The sequence below is a fragment of the Dipodomys spectabilis genome, unplaced genomic scaffold (assembly GCF_019054845.1).
Source record: "Dipodomys spectabilis isolate Male_0828 unplaced genomic scaffold, ASM1905484v1 ptg000163l, whole genome shotgun sequence".
Classification (NCBI taxonomy): Eukaryota; Metazoa; Chordata; class Mammalia; order Rodentia; family Heteromyidae; genus Dipodomys; species Dipodomys spectabilis.
The window spans coordinates 3,937,097-3,957,588 of record NW_024870840.1 but is presented as its reverse complement, the minus strand read 5'-3'; the positions used below and the strand labels follow the sequence as shown (position 1 = coordinate 3,957,588).

General features: G+C 35.8%; 1 protein-coding gene across 2 annotated transcripts in view; it reads left to right on the top strand.

The window, feature by feature from the left end:
- The window catches only part of Atp2b1 (ATPase plasma membrane Ca2+ transporting 1), a 101,860-nt gene extending 93,757 nt beyond the window's left edge, over positions 1-8,103 (top strand). For both annotated transcript variants that reach the window (XM_042693293.1, XM_042693292.1), the window contains exon 21: positions 4,905-8,103. In XM_042693293.1, coding sequence (XP_042549227.1) covers positions 4,905-5,216 — 312 coding nt within the window. In that variant the 3' untranslated portion in view covers positions 5,217-8,103. The remainder of the gene's footprint in view (positions 1-4,904) is intronic.
- Positions 8,104-20,492: the final 12,389 nt, after the last annotated feature.

Genomic DNA, 20,492 nt, shown 5'->3' with positions numbered 1-20,492 from the left:
TATAACCTGTATGATCTTAATGTAACTAGGGTCTTCTGATTTCATTGTGGATTTTCAGTGTGTTGGAGGCAGTAAAAGTTATAAACCTAGCTCCTCTGCCAAAATTGCTGAAATTCCTAAGTTTAGACTTGTATTTCTCAGAGACCTCTCTTTTTTTGTTCTTCAGTCAGCTAAGGATTAGAGACATATTGACAAGCTAGAAAGATAATAAGTTAACAGGACAGTATAAGCTATTTACTCATAATGCCTGTTTGTTTACTGTTTGCTTAAGTAAATTTTATGTTTTCTAAAATATTGTAAAACAAGCAAATGTAGCACTGACTTAGCATTTAAATGATTTGCATATAACTAATAAGCAAAGGTAGCATGGTGTAAAGCAAAAAAGTACTCTAAAGACAAACTGACCTTGTAACATTGGGATATTATATTTACATGTAAGAATGTTTTGGTTTTTTTTTTAAAGTTACTTGCCAGAATGAACTTGTAAGTATAATGCCTGGCTTAATGCTTAGTACAAAAAAAGGTCAGTTGCATCTTTGCCTCCCTATTAGGTAGATGGTTTTATAGGCTTCTTACTAGCCATTCCTACATGAGAAGTCCATATTAAATGTCAGGGCTTTTGTAGAACCTCAGAGCCTGTAGTCTGGTGAGGAAAATCAGACCAATAGTTGGAATTTTCCCAAAGGTGATGAAACACAGATTACTTACATATAAGGAGCCAAAAATAAGAGATTATCATGAAAGAATTTCCCCTCTCCCTAGAATGTTAAATTTGAAAATTTTCAAACCTATTGATCAGTTGAAATATTAATATACAAATACTCTTCACCTTCATTTCCCATATCTTAATTGTTTTATGGCATCTCTACACATACAGATAATGAATAATTTTTTACTGAGCCATTTGAAAGTGACAAGACATTTCATTCATTCCTACTTCATATCTCTAAGAATGAAAAGTCATATATATAGTCATAATATATATAATATAAAGTCATAATATATTGTCACATTGAAAAATTTTAATATTTAGGCCATATTATCTATCTATCTATCTATCTATATATATATGTGTATTATATAGATAGATAGATAGATATATCTGGTCCAGGTTTTTATCAGATATCTCCAAAATGTTCTTTATAGCTTTTGATCCAGAATCTAAGAAAAAATGATCAGCACTCTGTGTCCTAGTTGTGTTCTAAACTTTATGTTAAATATCAAATCAAGCCAGATTCAGGCATACTTGTAATCTAAAGCACTTGGAAGACTGAAAATTTGGGAGAGTTGTGAATTCAAGGCTGTAGACAATGCAGCAAAACTCTTACCTTGGGGGGAAAAATTTTAATTTTATTGTAAAGCAGATATACAGAAGGGTTACAGTTACATTAGTAATGAGTACATTTCTTTTAGAACAATGTTACCCCCTCCATTCATTTTCTCCCACTCCCCATCTCCCCTTGTCATTCTTTCTTATGGAAGCATAGCATTCCATTTTGTGTGTGTGTGTGTGTGTGTGTGTGTGTGTGTGTGACATTTTCTTGATCCATTCATCTACTGAGGAGCATCTGGGTTGATTCCATATCTTAGCTGTGGTAAATAATGCTGCAATAGCATGGTTGTGCTGGTTGCTTTAGGGTAGCCTTGTTTGTGGTTATTTGGGTAAATGATGGGGATTGCTGGGTAATAGGGAACCTCTATGTTTAGTCTTTTTTTTTTTTTTTGGCCAGGCATGCCGCCTGAACTATGGGCCTGGGTGCTGTCCCTCAGCTCTTCAGCTCAAGGCCTAGTGCTCTACCACTTGAGCCACAGCACCACTTCTGGCTTTTTCTGTTTATGTGTTACTAAGGAATCAAAACCAGGGCCTTATGCATGCCAGACAAGCACTCTACCACTGAGCCATCTTCCCAGCCCTGTGTTTAGTCTTTTGAGGAACCTCTATACTGCTTTTCAGAATGGCTGAACAAGTTTACACTCCCACCAGCAATGTAGTAGCATTCCCTTTTGGTCACATCCCCACCAGCATCTGTTATTAGTTTGCTTGATAATGGCATTCTAAATGGTGTGAGGTAGGATCTCAATGCTGTTTTGATTTACATTTCTTTTATGGCAAGAGTTGTTGAACATTTCTTCATTAGCCATGGTCTATTGGCCATTCTTATTTCTTCTTCAGAGAAGTCTTTAGCCCATTTACTAATGAGGTGGTTGTTTCTTTAAGGATTTTTTCTTTGGTGGGGGGGCTTAATTTTTTGAGCTCTATGCATATTTTAGGTATGAGGCCTTTGTCTGATGTATAGCCAATAAAGATCATCTTCCAGTCTGTGGGCTTTCTATTTATCCTGCTAGCTATGTCTTTTGCCCTACAGAAACACTGCAATTTAATGCAATTGGAAAAAAAATAAAATAAAGTCACACACAGACCTGCCTCTAGGTTCCTGGACCAATACTTCCATAAATAGAGGTGTACTTCAGAGAGTGGCAGAGGAATTAGGGTGGCTGTTGTCTCATCAGAGTTGGAGGTGTTTTACTTCTTTATTCTATATCCTGTAATCCTGGAACATGAAATATCCAGGAACTGGCATACGTCTTGCTAATGAGATCATCATTACATACAAACAGATGCAGTAATTATTGCTGTTTTCTTAATTTTTTTTGAACCTTGCTGATAGCACGTTGTGTTAGATGGCACAGAATATTAAGGTACAGAGTTAACTAAGTGTTAGTGAGGAATACCCAAAATACTGTGTTATGTTTTATGAAAAGTTTAATTATTTCACTGTACTTCTGCCCTAATAATGAATAGTCTTAGAAATATCTAAATGTCAGGTATCTTTGGTTCATTTGGAGGCCTTGCTTTACTGAGAATTAGTAATCCATCCTAGTTTGTCAAATACAAGATTTGAAACAGCTCCAGGGAGATCATCTTTTTTTCCCTTCATTTATTAAATTAAGTAACTGTACAAAGAGGTTACAATTCCATATATCAGGCTAAGTACAATGAATCTTGATTAATACCATTTTATTAATAAGATCATTATTTTTATGATCTCTAGAGAAAACATTCTTTTTAAAACTATGAATTGTAGAATTTCAAAATAAAATATTAAATGGATGATTTTAATAGTGTGTTTAGCATATTGTTTACATTCCTTAAACAATTAATTAGTAAAGGGGTGGGCAGAACAAGAACAGTAAATGTATTTGCTGCTATTATTCTGTCAGATTAAGGCTCAAATACAAACACATGAGTAAAACATAACTATAAAGTATGATGGAATCACAAAAGAAGATATACTAGATCATCTATTCTCCATGTGTGGATTGTGGCCCAACAGCATCTGGGAAGGTTGAGATCTCAGGCCCCTGCACCTTTGAGAAGCCCTGGAATTGATACTTGTGTGCTAACACTGTTACTATCAGTTAGCAGTACTAACTGCGCCCACAACAGCCCCAGAAGGTGTAGTTATTGTTGATTCTTACTTTATACCTGAGAGAAACACGTTGAATGGGTTCCTGCATTAGTAAGTGGCAAACTGAAACCCATTTTATTTCTTTTTCCTTTTTCTTTTCTTTTCTTTTTTTCTTTTTTTTTTTTTTTTTTTGCCAGTCCCTGAGCTTCTTTTGCTCAAGGCTAGCACTCTACCACTTGAGCCCAAGTGCCACTTCCAGCTTTTTCTGCTTATGTGGTACTAAGGAATCAAACCCAGGACTTCATGCATGCTAGGCAAGCACTCTACCACTAAGCCACATTCCCAGCCCTAAATCCCATTTTTTAAAACCAATTTTGAAACACGTATATGAAGAGATACAGGTTAAATAATGAAGAAATGCCCATTTATTATTATCTTAAGATTATTTTCTTAATCTTTTATAATCTTCCCTTAGCATTTGAGGTTGTCTTTATTTTTTAAACAAGTCATTAGAATTAAAACAGAAGTATACAGTATTTCATTGGATATATAAAAGCACTCAGCCATTTGGATTTTGTCTTTTGTTGTTGTTTGCTTACTTTTTAATCTGAACAACACAATAAGAAATGGCATCACTACAACCTGGTTTTAAAGTTTACCCTTTGTCATCTTTTAAATTTGTACATCAGATCTCTAAGCAGAAAGGTAAATTGTTGCACTGTCTATAGGGGTGAATTACAGAAAACTTTGAAACTTTGTGTCTTCAAACTTGAGTGACAGAAGAATTCCAGTAGAATTTTTCACATTTTAAATTGTTTCCAAAGAACTTTAGTGATATGTTGTAAGCTATGATAGAGAAACACACTGAATATTTTTAGAAAAATGGCATATACTCAAATATTTATAGCTGTTTAATGGCATTTTATAGATATTCACTTGGGTTTTGTCTTTATTTTTACTTTTTAATAAAGGGAGTAGTGGGGTAGATGTGAGTTCATTGTGACATTCAGCTTATATTTGCTTGGCTTTTTCATAGTCGGTGACACCCTAATTCCTAGCATGATAAATAGTAACCCTTTGTGCTTGACTTTGTTTAACTTATTTGAATTGTTTTCAAAAATACATTCTTTTTTAATTTAAAAACAAATCAGCTAAGCTTGTGTATGGTTCAGTTTTTTGTTTGTTTTTCGTTTTTTTAGGCAAAAAAAAAATCCTATAAAATGGCTATTAAATTTTTAGCCACTGACAATGAGGTTTTCATAATATTACTTTGAATCTATACCTCTTAGTTCTTAAGAGTATGTGGTTTTGTTGTTCTGTAGTGTCCTACTAAAATATTCATTTTTTTACAGTGTATTGCAAGTTCCACTGCATTACATGCAAATATGATTCACTCATACCTAGCTGTTTGTGGATTCAAACTCATAAATGAACCATTTTTTTAGTTAACTGAATAGTGTACTGACATCTTCCTGTGTTTTCTGATATTTACAGATTCGAGTGGTGAATGCATTTCGTAGTTCTTTATATGAAGGGTTAGAAAAACCAGAATCAAGAAGTTCGATTCACAACTTTATGACACATCCTGAGTTTAGGATAGAAGATTCAGAGCCTCATATCCCCCTTATTGATGACACTGATGCTGAAGACGATGCTCCTACAAAACGTAACTCCAGTCCTCCACCCTCTCCTAACAAAAATAACAATGCTGTTGACAGCGGAATTCACCTTACAATAGATATGAACAAGTCTGCTACCTCTTCATCCCCAGGAAGCCCACTACATAGTTTGGAAACATCACTCTGATTGTAAGCTGAATGTTAACACACTAGCTGCATTGTAAAGAAACAAATTGAAACTGGGTCTTTTCACATATTGTGATGGACAAGATAGTATTCTTGTCTTTGGACTTCAACAGAAGACACACTTGTACGAATGTAGATTTATTTTTTTAAAAAAAAAAAAGCAAAGCTTTCTGCCAGACTGAGGGTGCTTTTTGTGGGGTGGGAGAAATGAACTGACAGATAAACAGTAACTCAGTATAAGTGACCTGTGGAATGGTCCTAAACAGTGTATTAGCAGAACTTTAGTTTTTCTCAGTCCTTGATGGGAGAGAGGGAGGAGTAAGCTGGGCAAGACAAAGAGCCCTGGATCATTGAATTGATACTTTCATTTCTGCTGTTGGCTGTTAATAATTTGGATTATTTATGTTTATAAATGATACAGATCTGTTTACAAGGTTTGTAGATACTTTTTTTGTTCCTGTTCATAGATGGGAAGCTTCCTTATAACTGATGCAAAGAAAAATTAGTCCTTCAAATACTGCTGTATTTTCAGGAAAAAAAAAGGGGGGGGGGGTGTTTCTATTGAAACTGTACTAAATTTTTGCCTACAATTTACCTTGTTAAATATTGTAGATAAATTGCTAATACTAATAGCCAAATAGATAACACTAATGCTTTGTTTAAAAAAAGAAAACAAAACAAAAAAAACATGAGCAGTGGTGTTCTAATAAAGTTATGGCATCTGTCCTAATTAGTTTCTTAAATACATTTACTACTTAATGGTTTTGAAACAACTGTTTAATTTTTAAAATTTTTGAAAACTTGCTAATAACCTTTTGTTCAAAATTTAGTAGATTGTTTAATGCAGGACATCAACTACATAATGAAAGATGCTTGAAATGCTTTTGTTATTTCAGGCAAATCAAATTAAATCAAACTATCAAACTACAAGAGAACCTTAGTCCTTTTTGTTTTTGTCTAAATATGTTAGTTTAGTGATGTCTTGGTGAACTGTGAGTGAATTGTATTGATTTTTCTAATAAATCCTTAGAGACCTTCATACAGCATGAGGGCTGTTGGCATTTTGAAAAAGGTTAACAAGTAGAAGCATACATGTTTTTCTTTCTTTTTTGAACTTGTTTGTAAACATAAATAAAAATGCCCTTTTACTAAATAAATACACGGCAATGTTTTTTTAAAAAGACATTTCAGCTTCTTTCCTCAATTCTGCATATAATGGTGCATCAGTCTTTTCTCTTTGATCGCAATTGGAATAAATTTCAAGATGGTAACAGCCCCATGAAGTACTGCTTTAATTCCTTGTTGATAATCTAGTAGAATCAGAATACAAAAATTACCACAACTTACCTAAAACATTATTTCACATTTTTAATTTTTTAATGTAATCATTGTCTTTTATTAAGTGGCCAAAAAACAGATTAGGTAAAATGAGAGTAGGTGAAAAGTAGAAAAGCTTCTAAACAGATATATTTAGATATAATAGTTAACTGTATTCTAGAATGCCCATTTCTAAACCAATTAGATTCTTTAAAAACTGTTTCTGTCCTGTCTACCTTTTCCTCCTGTTTTCCTCTTGTCTTTACCCTTTAAAAATTGGTATTGTATCAGGGCCCAGATTTCACCAGATACACAATCCTCAGACTGACATAGAGTTTACGAGGACTACTACATCCTAGAGTGCTGACCCAGAAAAGAAATGTTAGTTGATGGTGCTTGATATTTTTGATGGGTGGGGGAAATCTTTTTCTCTCCATCAGTTCTTTGCAGTAATCCTCTGCAAGACTTAGAAATACAATGGCTCTGTCAGCATTTATCATTGTACATTTACTCATCAGGTATTTATAGTGATTCATACTGTAAAAAAAAGAGGTAGCATGATATGCTGGAAGCATATTTAGACTAGGAGTCAAGACGTGGCTTCTAGTCCTGGTTTTTGCCATTAATGTTCTGCATGATCTTGGGGAAATAGTTTACCTTAAATGAGGGTGGTGGACTAGACTCATCTTGAAGAACCCTTTCAACTCTAAAAATTGACCCTATTAACTGAGGAAGCCTATAAGGCATAGGGAATAGAGAAAAGGGAAATGTTTTCAGTTTTCTTTTTTTTTTATTTTGGTTATGCTTAAATATGAATGTACTTACCAAATGATTTAGAAGTGCATGTGCTTTGGAGGATTTGTATTGAGCTTTTACAGTATTCATTTTCAACTCAAGGCAATGGCTTTTTACACCAACTCTAATCCATAAACCGGTCTTATGACATCTATGAAGTAGTAGCAAGACATGCTTAGTGTGTATTTCTCTCTTTGAGACACTGTAATTTCTACCAGAAATTTCCAGAGCATTATGTAAGTAGGAAAAAAAATGCAAGCAAAGCTGTTAAAGATCTCAGATTCCATTATATATTATGTATAGCTGAAATCAGCATCTGTAATTCAATCACTTTTTCTCTTTAATCCTCTAACCAAAAAAAATGTTTAATTTTACATCCCAAATGTTTTTAATCTTTGTATATTTTTTAAAAATCCTTTTCTCCTCATCATTGCCTTTTTTGTGGTTGTAAATAGACTTACTTGCACTTTGAAGATGAGTTACTCCTTGTCATCTTACAAATATGTGATATGGTAATTTTCATAACAGATGTCAGTTTTGAACCAAGAAATGGTGATTTGTTTATAAGAAAAAAAAAACTGGCTTCATTTCTGTGAAATTGCTCTTTGAAAATTTCTTTTTCCACATGTAAGCCAACTGAGATACCGTGATGGTGTTGATTTCTTTTAATGATGCTTACCATCTATTTTAGCCACTGAGCCTTTTATTATTTGTCTATTTGTAAAGTTTATTTGTCTTAACTCATTTAATAAATATACTGTTTATCTGTTTCTGAATGGGGACTGAACTTTTTGAATATTGAAATTGATTTGGACATCATATTTTGGAATTACTTTTTTTCCACTTCACATTTTTGAATTCTAATTAATGATAGTTTATAATGTACTTGGAATGTTATGGTTATGTTACATGAATTGGTGTTGCCTCTAAAATGAAAATGGTGCATTGCCCCTACTATCCTACCCACAGCCTCAACCCTTCTAACCCTATAGATCAGTTCTATAGTTATGAACAGCATTTTTAGGAAAGACTAGGTTTTCCACAATAGTTAAAGAATTTGTTTTTCATTACATAATTCAATCTTGTCACTAAAATTATCTTAACTGTGATAAAAGAATAAAATTTCTTAGTTGGGTTTTATAATAAATTATTAACATAAATTAACAATGTTGAAATGCTGAGTTAACTTTAAGTGATTATGAATATTTTGATAGTGTAAATTAGTAAGTTATTGGGCACATGTTATATTTATGGAATGAATATTTTTCATTTTATCATATCAGGCTTTATGTATTGTATATTAGGACTGAATTTTAAATTGTGTTCTTTTTGTAAAACTAAATGAATAAGAAAGGGAAGTTTCTTTAAGCTTTTGCTGTTGATATACTTCCTTCTGCATGCCTGTATAAAACTTTGTCTTAACCATAGCTGTCTTATTCCTGTAACCTATGCATACCAACCACTCTAAAACACTTACACCTAAATCCCATATCAACCTTTATCTTTTTAAATTATTCTTACACACATAGGTAAACCCCCCTCAAAAAAGATACTTTTTCCTTACATAATTAAGCCACCTAAACTAAAAATTATCTCGTAACTAAGTGCTTTTCCAGTATAAAGAATGTGGATAAGGGAAGTTGGTGTTTGTGTTTCTATACTGCTCTCATTATATTCCAAAAAGGAAATTATCTTTATTCATGTAGTTTCCTCTTTAAGCAGTTGATAATCTTGCCCCTTAAACTCTCAGGAGTTTATTTTTATTTTTGTCATAAACAACTTTTTTGAAATGTTTACCATTTTAAAAAAGTGTTTTATGGGTAAATATATTAAAGGTGTGCATGTGTAATCTGTTTTCTCTAAGTTTATACTGTCATCATTGAATAATATTATTTAATGGCTCCAAAATGAAAACTTAAAAGTTGAAATGTTTAAATATTATTACAGTAGTAGTCTATAGCACAATTTCCCTGGCACTACCCCTCAACTTCCCAAATCAGTAACACACATCTGGCTTTGGGTTAGTGCAGGACTAAGGTTCTCTTACTTTTAAGTCAGAGTTTCAAGACCACATATTTTCCAAGTCACCTTGTAGATCATTAGCTTTTTAAAAGATTATTGGGGGAGTGAGGGTGTGTCTCACATGGTAAAGTGTTTGCATAGCACTCATGGGACCCCCAAGTTCAAACCTAGCATGTCAAAAATAAAAAAGTAAATGGAATAAAAGAGGTTTAACTAAATAAAAGGGGTTTTAATCAACATAAACTTAACAGAGTACTTCCTAAATTAAGCATTTCATATGGGTATATTGTAAGTCATGTGAACTTCTGCTGTTTTATGTAGAAACTGAGGCTTTGAAGGTATGAATGACTTGCTCTGGGCTTCATAACTTGGTGGTAGGGCTGGGATTTACAGATGAAGCTGACCCTTTTAAGATCATGAACTAGTTGCCCCTGGTCATTGCTATAGTTTTATATATATATATATATATACACCTTACATCTGAGTTGTTCCCTTTGCTGTTCTTTCCTGTTAGTGGATTCTAAAGAGATTATTTTAGGACTCTTCCTACCGTTCTTGGGAAATAGGTCAAAAGACTGAGGCAACTTAAGGCATCTACAGTAATCCAAATATTCCTTATAGAATATTTAATGTAGCAGAAGAGCCAAAAATGAGAAAGAACTCAGTCAAATGGAGGATTTTTTTTTTTTTTTAGTTTTTATTTTAATTTTTTGCAATACTAAGAATGGAGCCCAGGACCTCAGTTGTGCTTGCTTGTGGGCAAGCATTCTACCATGAGGTATTTCATCCTCAACCCTAGAATTGTGTGTGGGGTGTGTGTGCGTGTATGCGCGTGTGCACACATGTGCCTACATTTCTACATGTATGTGTGCAGGTCCTGGGGCTTGAACTCATGCCCTGAGTGCTGTCTTTTGAGTTGTTTTTGCCTAAGGCTAGCGCTCTGCCACTTGAGCCACAGCTCCACTGTCGGCTTTTTGGTGATTAATTGGAGTTAAGAGTCTTGAATTTCTTGAACCGCAATGCTCAGTTTCCTGAGTAGTTACGTTTACCAGGCATAAGCCACCACCAGTGCCCAGCTGAAATGGATTTTTAGTAATATATTTTGATTTGGGAATTTCATGATTTAGTCTAATGGGTGTATTTACTTGACATTTCATAAGTAACAGGTCATTGCTTTATTGCTTTTTAATTTAGAATAAAAATTTGTCACAATGAGATGCTATGCATTTTTGTTTTTGAAATTTGTATTTAGTGTTTGTTTTTTTAAGTCAAGAAATACATTGTTTTAAATAGTAATTTCTTTGATGAAAATTCTTAATATTTTAATATTAAACTCAAAAGAGTGACTGAGTTGGACGTTGGATTTTAAATGATCCACTGGCTGTGGGCAATCCTGGGGCTTGAACTCAGGGCCTGGGTGTTGCCCCTGGGCTTTTTTGTTCAAGGCTAGCACTAGTTCTGCCACTTAAGCTACAGCTCCACTTACGTTTTTTTATTTTAGTGATTCATTAGAAGTAAGAGTCTCGAGGACTTTCCTGCCTTGGCTGGCTTTGAACCATGATCCTCAGATCTCCTCCTGTATAGCTAGGATTGCAGGTGTGAGCCACCAGTGCCTGGAAATTTTTATTTATTTATTTAATTATTTATTTAGTCTTGCACTCAGGGCCTGGGCTCTATCATTGAGTTCTTTCATTCAAGGCTAGGGCTTACCACTTTGAGCCACAATCCTGTTTTAAGTTTTCTGGTGGTTATTGGAGGTAAGAATATCATGGACTTTCCTGCCTGGGCTGGCTTTGAACTACAATCCTCGCTCGGATCTCAGCCTCCTGAATAACTAGAACTACAGGCATGAGCCATCAGTACCAGCAACTTGATCCATTTTTAAATGAAAAAAGTGTAGCTATTTTTTACTGCAATCTTAATACTATTTATATATGGTTTGTGGTTCTCTGTAAGAGTGAGATGCTTGCTGATTTTTTATGATTATTAAGGTATCTTGATGATAACATGTATTAAAATTCTTTTTTTATAAGACTGGCTTTGAAATTATGAGTATTTAACCTAAAGCATAGCCTGAAAATGAAGGGAAATAAATACCAAGAACATGAGCTCAAGGATAGCTGTGTTTTCTGAAAGCTAGAAATTCCAAGTGCTTTGAACTTATCTAGTATACTAAGTTTTTAATCATAAGCCTACTCTCCAAGAAAAACCAGTAGTTTGTCTAAAATTTTCAGTCTTTAATTTCCTTCTTCACACTTAAGGAAGATGATAGGTCTCACATCTAATATTTGGTAAGATAGAGAGAGTATAGATACAGTGAAGTCACACCGACTCTGGAGCCTGGAGTCACTTTAATAAAGTAGAACACTACCTTGGTATCTGTCCCTGTTTTCCTGCACTATGCTCCAGATTAACCGCTATCTGCTTTCATGTCTTTTGTCTATACCTCCTGTTCTTCATTCATTAATAATATAATAATCACATAATATTTGGTGCTTCTTGTGAGGAATTCATACTGTTCTAAACCAAACAAGGTCTGTTCTTTGAGGGAGTGCTAGCAGATGAGAGAGACAAACCTAAGTCAGGTAGTAGGGAATGATGTTGTATTTTACAATGTAGTCTTCATTGATAAGAGAAAATTTGAACAGAAACTTGAGGGAAATAAAGACACCACTGCTTGCTCCCTCCACGAGCCTTCTAAGCCTAAGTTTCAATAGATAGCCTTTTGCAGGTACAAGGGACTGGCAGGAATAGTGGCCACTATAGCTGGAGTGAGTTGAAAAACGGGTTGGAAGCTAGGAAGCCACAGAAAGCAATTGCCATTTTCAGACCTGTTCTATTCCACTTCAGCTTTTGCTGCTTCTTTATGGTCCCCGCCTCCGCAAAGATTCACACGAGCCCTTTATTTCCTTTATCTTTATTAATTTTATGCTTGTCTTATTCATCCAGCCGAAACAAGACTGGTGCCATTATCAGTCATCTCACATGCTTGTAGCCTACATGCCCATTTCTACATGCATCCTGGTAGCCTTCACTTTTGTGATGTTTAACAATATGTTTACAAATAGAAGATGACCATTCTCAGCTAGTCAGTGTTGAAGATCACAATGTCTCCTCCATACTGCCTTTTACTTGGCTTTTCATAAGCGTTTTACATTTGATAGTCTTCTTTTTTCTTTTTTTTTACACTAGGCATGACTGTCACTGTCTTGTTGGGTCAATCTCTTTTAGCCTACTAGCCCTTATTGTCTATATCCTCACCAAGGGACTTGAGTTGGCTCTCTCATCCTGCTCTGTCATTGTCCTAGACAGCCTTGTCTCCTGACCTGAACCTGAATCATGCCTCTGAACTTCATGCCTCCTCTCAGTCTTACAGAGTCCTCAGTAATGCTGATAGTCAAAATTAATACTTAGTTCCTCACAAACACTCAAGCCAACATTTTGTCTCTTGTTTGTTTTCCTGGATCATTCCTTTCTGAACTTATTCCATACCTTTATATCTCTCTCAAGCCAAAATTCTGCTAACAGTATGTATTTTTCATTTTACTACTAACCAGACCTCTGTTTCCTTCACATATTTTAGGAGACTTCTGTTCCTCATAATTTTGTTCATTGGGTTTTGGTCCCAGAGAGCAGGATTTTGAATCTATATTATAATCTATTTCATGTTCCATTGTTCTAGTCATCTCATAGCTCTGATTTTTTATCTCGGTCGTGGGCTTGACCTCTGGGCCTGGGTGCTGTCGCTGCGTTCTTCAGCTCAAGTCAAGCACTCTTATCACTTTAGCTACAGCACCACTTTGGGTTTTCTGGTGGTTAATTGGAGATAAGAGTCTCATGTACTTGCCTGCCCAGACTGACTTTGAACCACCATCCTCTGATCTCTGACTCCTGAGTAGCTAGAATTACAGGTGCCCGGCTCATAGCTCTGATTTTGTCATCTAATTTATTTTCCACCTTCTCAGCTTAAAATGATGCCCAAGACAAAGTTAGCTTTCCTTTAGTAATAAGGCAACTATTTGCTAAAAGTAAAAGACATAAGCAAGATGGATCTGTAAACCACCTTTGCTGGCTTCTCAAAAACACTACCAGGCCTATATTTAACACAATTTTTCAATCAAAGCTCACATAATTAAATGTTCTTTAGCCTATATTTAAATAGTATGAAATCCACAAGTAGGATATGCTTTATTGGAATTCTATCAGCTGCATTTCCTGTGGTGTTGCAAATGTGGCTTCCTTGGTTGGAACCTTTGTTTTATCAGGATCTCTGTTTTCACCATTACTACCCTAGTTCCTTTTTATCTCAAGCCCACACAGCTTCTTAACTGTTCTCCCCACATCCTCCCCTCCATATCTTCCATCACAATCCATCAATACCAAGAATATTCCGAAATCGCAACTTTCCCCATATTCTTTTCCTCCTAGAAAACATAACTAGTATGTAACCCCCAACAAGCTTTGAATAGCCCTTTACAAATGACAGCAGTGACCTCTCCTATTTACTATCTACCCTTCTCTCTGCTGCAGGAGCACAAGAAGTGGTTTGTGGGTTTTTCCATCTCCTGTAAGGTCCTTCCTTAGCTCCATGTTCCTTGCACTTTTTGTATATTTTCAATGTGCATGCAGCCCACCCTACCTCCTTCCTTCCTTCACATAACAGGACTGAAAGAAATGATCAAGAGTGCAGCACTATTGATTTGGGGTGGGGGGGGGAGGGCGGTATTTGTTTTTTGCTGTGCATGGTATATACCTGTTAGCCTAGCACTCAGGAGGCAGATGCAGGAAGATTGTAGATGCTGGAAGATGGTGAGTTATAAGTCAGCCTGGTCTACAAAAGGGGGAAAAAAGGGTGGGGGGGATGGATGGCTGGAATTCAGTGGTAGTGTTAGACTAATTACCTTACATATACAAGGCCAGAGGCTCAATCCTCAGCAACAGGCACACAACACACAAAACATATAAGCAGAAAGTGGAATAAAGTGCTAAGGCTTAATGAATCAAAAAGGTTTAGGAAGAGGCCAAATTATACAAGAAGAACATTTACCTAGCAGTCAGCAAACCTGGTTCTGGTCTCTACTCTGCCTTGCACCAGCAAGTACCTTTAGTCTTCAGATTCCTCTTTGAACCATGAATATTACAGTCTGCCCTACCTTCAAAGTTCAGACAAACTTGGGAACACAAAAGCACTTGAATACCATACAAAATGGTACTACTGATTAGGTAGCAATTGAAATACTACTGTGAAGACTTGTTTCTTCATTCCTTAGTAAGTGTGATTTTAAATAGAAAAAGAAAATTGTGTCCTAACTGGGTCACAAATATTTGGTGAAAACTGCCCAGGGCATTCATCTCATTAGAAGTAATAGTGTTCGCTATTTTTTGTTTTGTTTTCTCTATGTGTTTAGTCAATAAGCACTATTTTCCTTTAAAGAGAATTGGCTTGCTTACCTGTTGCACATTTGGATGGTGGAGAAAAAAATGAGTGTATCAGTGACCCTTTTTTTTTTTAATCATCTAATTGAATAGCTATACATGTTCTGATGGTTAGAGATTGTTACCCAGGTTTAATTACTTTTGTTGTTCCTAGTCCCCCCCCCCCCATAATAAGCTATGAAATAAATCAGTATTTCCTAAACTTTTTCTGCTCACATACAAGTACCCCAGCTCACCCTCAGTCATTGTGGTCTATGCCTAACATTTTGTAAAATCTTTGAATATGCAGCTCAAGTTTGGGAACTGCCAAGGGAAGCTTTGAGACCCATAATACCGAAAGGAAAGAAATTAATAAACATTAAGTGTAATCTGTAAATTTGTCCCCTCAAGATTCATGTTTAGAACCAGGTACCAGTGGCTTACACCTATAATCCTAAATACTCAAGAGGCTGAGAGCAGAGGATCACAGTTCAAAGCCAGCCTGTGCAGAAAAGTCCAAGAGACACTATGTCCAGTTAACCAGCAAAGTCCCAGATGGGAAGTATGTCTCAAGTGATAGAGTACCAGCTGTGACCAAGAAGATAAGAATATGAGGCCCTGAGTGCACCCCCAGAACCAGAAGAAAAAAACATGCTTAATAGCAAAAATTGTTTACTTGCTCAAAATGCTTTTGTAAAACAAAATACACTGGGTGCTGGTGGCTCATGCCACCTATTTAGGAGTCTGAGAGCTAAGGATTGCAGTTTGAAGCCAGCCTGGGTAAGAAAGTCTGTGAGACTCTTAACCTCAATTAATCACCAAAAAAACCAGAAGTCAAGCTGTGGCTCACGTGGTGGAGCTAGGTTTGAGCAAAAAAGCTTAGGGACAGTACTCGGGCCCAAGTTCAAGCCTAAGGACTGGCACAGCACGTGCATGCACGCGTGCACACACACACACACACACACACACACACACACACATAAATACACAAACCATAAAACATATCTAATAGTCTGTTTTAAGAAATTAAGCATATAGATTGTTAAATTTTGATTTTTTTAATATGTTGGCAAAAACTATCCTGAAATGTATATTTTGTGGAAATTTACTAGTGGGAAGTTTTTTTTATAACTTTTGTCTTACATTAAAAAAAAAAAGATTAGCAATTAAGCTAGTTGGTTTTGTGAACATAAAAATACTTTTAAAATTCAAATCTATATTTAGAGGTGGTATCAAAGTCAAACAGTTTGCCATTTTTAAATTTATTTCTAGAATCCTTTGCCTTCTGGAGAGCTAAAAGACCCACTTATCACTTGAAATAATATTTTATGATTACCATTAAATATATATGAGTATACTTAAATTTTTAGCATAAAATCATTGTTTCCTTAATGAGAAATTTATGTCAAATTATTCATTCATATACTCATCCATTCAGTTAGCTCTTAAAATATCCCATAATATCCTAAGCTGGAAGTCCGTTCTTTAACCATTGCAAGCAGATTTGTAGTGTATATGGTGACATTGATTGAGCACCTTCTTATACAGCATTACTTCCTTTCATATTTTACCTTAGCAAGTCATTATAAATCTACCTCCCTTCTATAATAAGGAAATTAAGAATCTTGCAACATCTGTGGGGTGAATCCAGAACTGTTCAGCCAAATTCACAGTCATTTTATCGAGTAGATTCAGCATACATGGTCAGTCACTCTGATAAAACTAGAATCGCTTAAAAAATAAACAACAGTTCTTCATGACTGGTTAGCTGCAGAAAGGCAGCTTTGCATTTCCCCCAACTCCATTCTTGTTTTCTTCCCATGTTTACCATCTTGTGTCTTGTGTCTGTTCTTCGCAGCAGGGAGGCCACGTGTTCCATTTTGCAGGGATGAGTTTGCTATGTCATCTTAGCCTGTTACTAATGCCCACTCCTTTACTTTCAAAAATGCTCTTGTTTAATTGACTGAAATTATTTGCTTTTAAGTTGCATCATCATTTAGGTCTCCTTCCTATGTATATTGCTATATGCCTACAGCCTTACAGTCATTTTGAAATTGTGACATTCAGCCCTTGTTTTTGCTCTGGTTATTCTTTCTTTTTTTTTTTGGTTGGTCATGGGCTTAAACTCTGGGCCTGGGCACTGTCCCTCAGCTCTTCAGCTCAAGGCGAGCACTCTACCACTTGAGCCACTGTGCCACTTCCAGTTTCCTGAATAGTTTATTGGAGATAAAGAGTCTCAAGGACTTTCCTGCCCAGGCTGCCTTTGAACCGTGATACTCAGCTCTCAGCCTCCTGAGTAGCTAGGATTACAGGCGCGAGCCCAGCAACTCTGGTTATTCTTGAAATAAGGCTGGCCTCTCTCCCTCCCTCTTTTTCTCTCTTCCCTCTCCCCTCCTCTCTCTCCCTCCCTCCCTCCCTCCTTCTCTCTCTCTCTCTCTCTCTCTCTTTCTCTCTCTCTCTCTCTCTCTCTCTCTCTCTCTCTGTCATTTTGGTCCTTGACTACAGTATGTAAGGTATACCTATAATCCAACAAGTTTACAGGAGGATTACAAGTTCAATGCCAGCCTGAACTACAGAGTACAACTTGGTCTCAAAAAATAAATGTTTTTCTCTTTAGGATAAATAACCATTGGATGCATTTCCATTCTACAAAATACTATCTATATGACTCACGACTTCCTAAAAGTAGATTTTCCTGATAACCTGAAGAACTTTTTAGTTTAATAAGCTTTAATGTTTGTAGCAAATCTTAGTGTTGGGAGGGTATTGAATTCGTATGACTGGTTTCCTTTTTCCAGGAATAGACAACTTGAGTAGAACTTGTCCTTGAAAACTCACAACCTTGAAACATGCATTCAGAGGTGGCTGTAGGTTGTAATCAGTAATCAGGAAAAGATTTCCAGTACCTCTTGAATGGCTAAGGAACTCAAAGACTTATAAAAGACAGATCCACTTTTATATGTAGTTTCAAGTTCCTTCTCCAATGCTTAATGTAAATAACAAATGGCCAAATTAAATCATTTTGCTGGTGTGTTCTTTTCCTTCCCCCGCCTCCAGTTTCAAGAAAGGAAACCAGCCAGAATTGGAAAGCACATGACAAGAGTATTACACCATTAGATCTATGCTAAATCAATGAGCCATTATTCATATATATATATATATATATATATATATATATATATATATACACACAAAATGCTCTCTTGAAATCTATCATATGATAATTGAGTTACTTTGAACATATCTCCGAAAAAGGAATTATAGCTAATAACCTTATTAAGAAAACATCTTAGTTTTTCACATTTTCCCTTTTGGAGCATTACTTTTAACATTAGATTATAAATACTTTTATGAAATATATGGCACTGTATTTGTTATGAAATTCTCTTAAGTATAAATAACATTGGGTATTATTTCAGATTATAAGAATAATCCATGCTTACTATTAAATTAGTAAAGTCTATTGACAAGAAAATCTACTGTTAACCTCATCATCCAGGCTTAAAATTTTGGTTTTTATTCTATGTGCATATAATATCTAGCACATTATACAGCTATTATAAATCAAGGCAACTTGGATAAAATTAGGAATAGCCCAATGCAATCCAAATTATAAGAAGGAACAATGGAGCACAAAAAAAAACCCTGTACAGATATATGAAGGTATTGACATAGACTATCAATTTTAGTAATTGGCCAGCTGAGAGGAAGAGGGGTGAGGCTGTCACTGAAAAAGAAGCTAGAGTGAGAAGATTATGTGATTAAAACTCCCCAACATGGAGGTGAAGGCATGAGCAGAGAAGTTGAATAAGAGAGCAAGGTCCTGAGTTCAAATCCTACTGTCACAGCTTCAAGACAATATCCCCAGTAATTATGCCATAAAGACTGCCTCTCTCCCAGTGGTTTGAAAATGAAGCATTGATGGTCCTAGCTATTCTCATAAATTTTGAGGACATAAACAGAAAGAGGAAGATGAAGTAGACTAAAAAGGAGAGCTTCAAGTAACAGTAGTCTCAAAGAACAAATGTGGAAGACCAACTGCCCAACCACACGAACGCAGACCAGAACCCCACAGCCTGAAACCAACTTGTCTTGTCATATAAAAACCTCAACATGATGTCTTTGATTCTGTTCTAGAAAACTCTATGGTACATCTTCTGTTTGCAGGGACTGTGATAGCAAGAAGGGAGACTGGGATTCAAAATAAAACAAACATAGTCACAGACCCCAGTATCTGAGACTTAAAATAGGAACCATTGTAATGACACAGTAAGTGCCATTGCATAACTTTGTCGAATCATAACTTTGTCAAATGATATTGGCAGGATTAAGTCCAGGAAGCAGGGAATGCAAGGCTTTCAGAGAAATCCCCTGGGCACAAAATTGACAAATGGACTGGGAGATTCACCAGCTCAAAAGATGGAAATAGTCTAGACCGAAAAACATCTGGAGCAAAGAAGCCGGAGGAACTGACATTTCCTTCCTAGTTGACAAGTTCATCAGGTAAGCAGTAGCACAGAACTCATTTTCCATTAAAGCTTATGGAAGTGCAGAAAATACAGTAAAATCTCTGAAACTAACTAATGGGAAAAGAGTTACCTAGTTAACTAGATCCTTTGAGATATGGATTGATGGCTTTTAAATATGCAAAGGCATTTAAATGAGAATGCTGGTGAATATGATTTTTGAAAATTGACCACAAAACAGTGGCATACACATGTGCTTCTCACATGATGTTTCCTAGCACTGAAAACCTGCCCCTTGCCATCTTCATTATGCTATGAATTTTCTGAGCTCACTTTCCTTGTGTTTCCAAGTAAAGCAAAGTGAATCTTTACTCTGAAGAACAGTGTACTGATTTATACAAAAAGCTCATACCAGTTTAATTACCAAAAATGCTTCTATCGTGAAATGAGTAAAACATACCTACTAAATGTTTTCTCATGGGTTAACTTGGTAACAAAAAAGTCAAGAGGGTCTGGGGAGTGCTTGCCTTGCATGCATGAGGCCCTGGGTTCAATTCCTCAGCACCACATAAACAGAAAAAGCTGGAAATGGTGCTGTGGCTCAAGTGGTAGAGTCCTAGCCTTGAGCTGAAGAGCTGAGGGACAGCGCCCAGGCCCAGAGTTCAGGCCCCACAACCAGACCCCTCCCCCCCCCAAAAAAAGTCAAGAGGACTTACAGATAGATAAATGTCTTCAAAGTTATGTCTTTAATGCCATACAACTTCATGTCAGGATCTAACATGATTAGAGAAAAAATTATCTTAGTAAAATGCAACACAATTCCATGAAGTTTGGATCATCATTAAACTCAAATTGTCCCATGATTTTTGTATGTGTGTAAGCCTTTCAACTATACAGTACATTTCACTGTGAATTCAGTTTTATGGAATGCGGAAGCAGCCTCTGACTTAATATTTTTCCCTTAGGCTGTTTACTTTATAGTCAAAAATTCTTCAGAAACATTTTAGTCTCCCCACATTTTCCATCCAACAATGTCAGTTCTTATTTACAAAGGTTAATTGAGACCCAGAGTCTCAAAGCCTCTGATATAGAAGACAGCCTTAATAGTTTTCTTTGCATTTGCTGTCAGGTCTGATTTTACATGTATGTAACTGAGCTGACTTAAAGAATAAAAAGGAATTACAGAAACGATGGCAGTGAGGTTACCACACTATAATTTATGATACGAGCAAACTTCCTTTCCTGCTATTTCTATTTGCTAT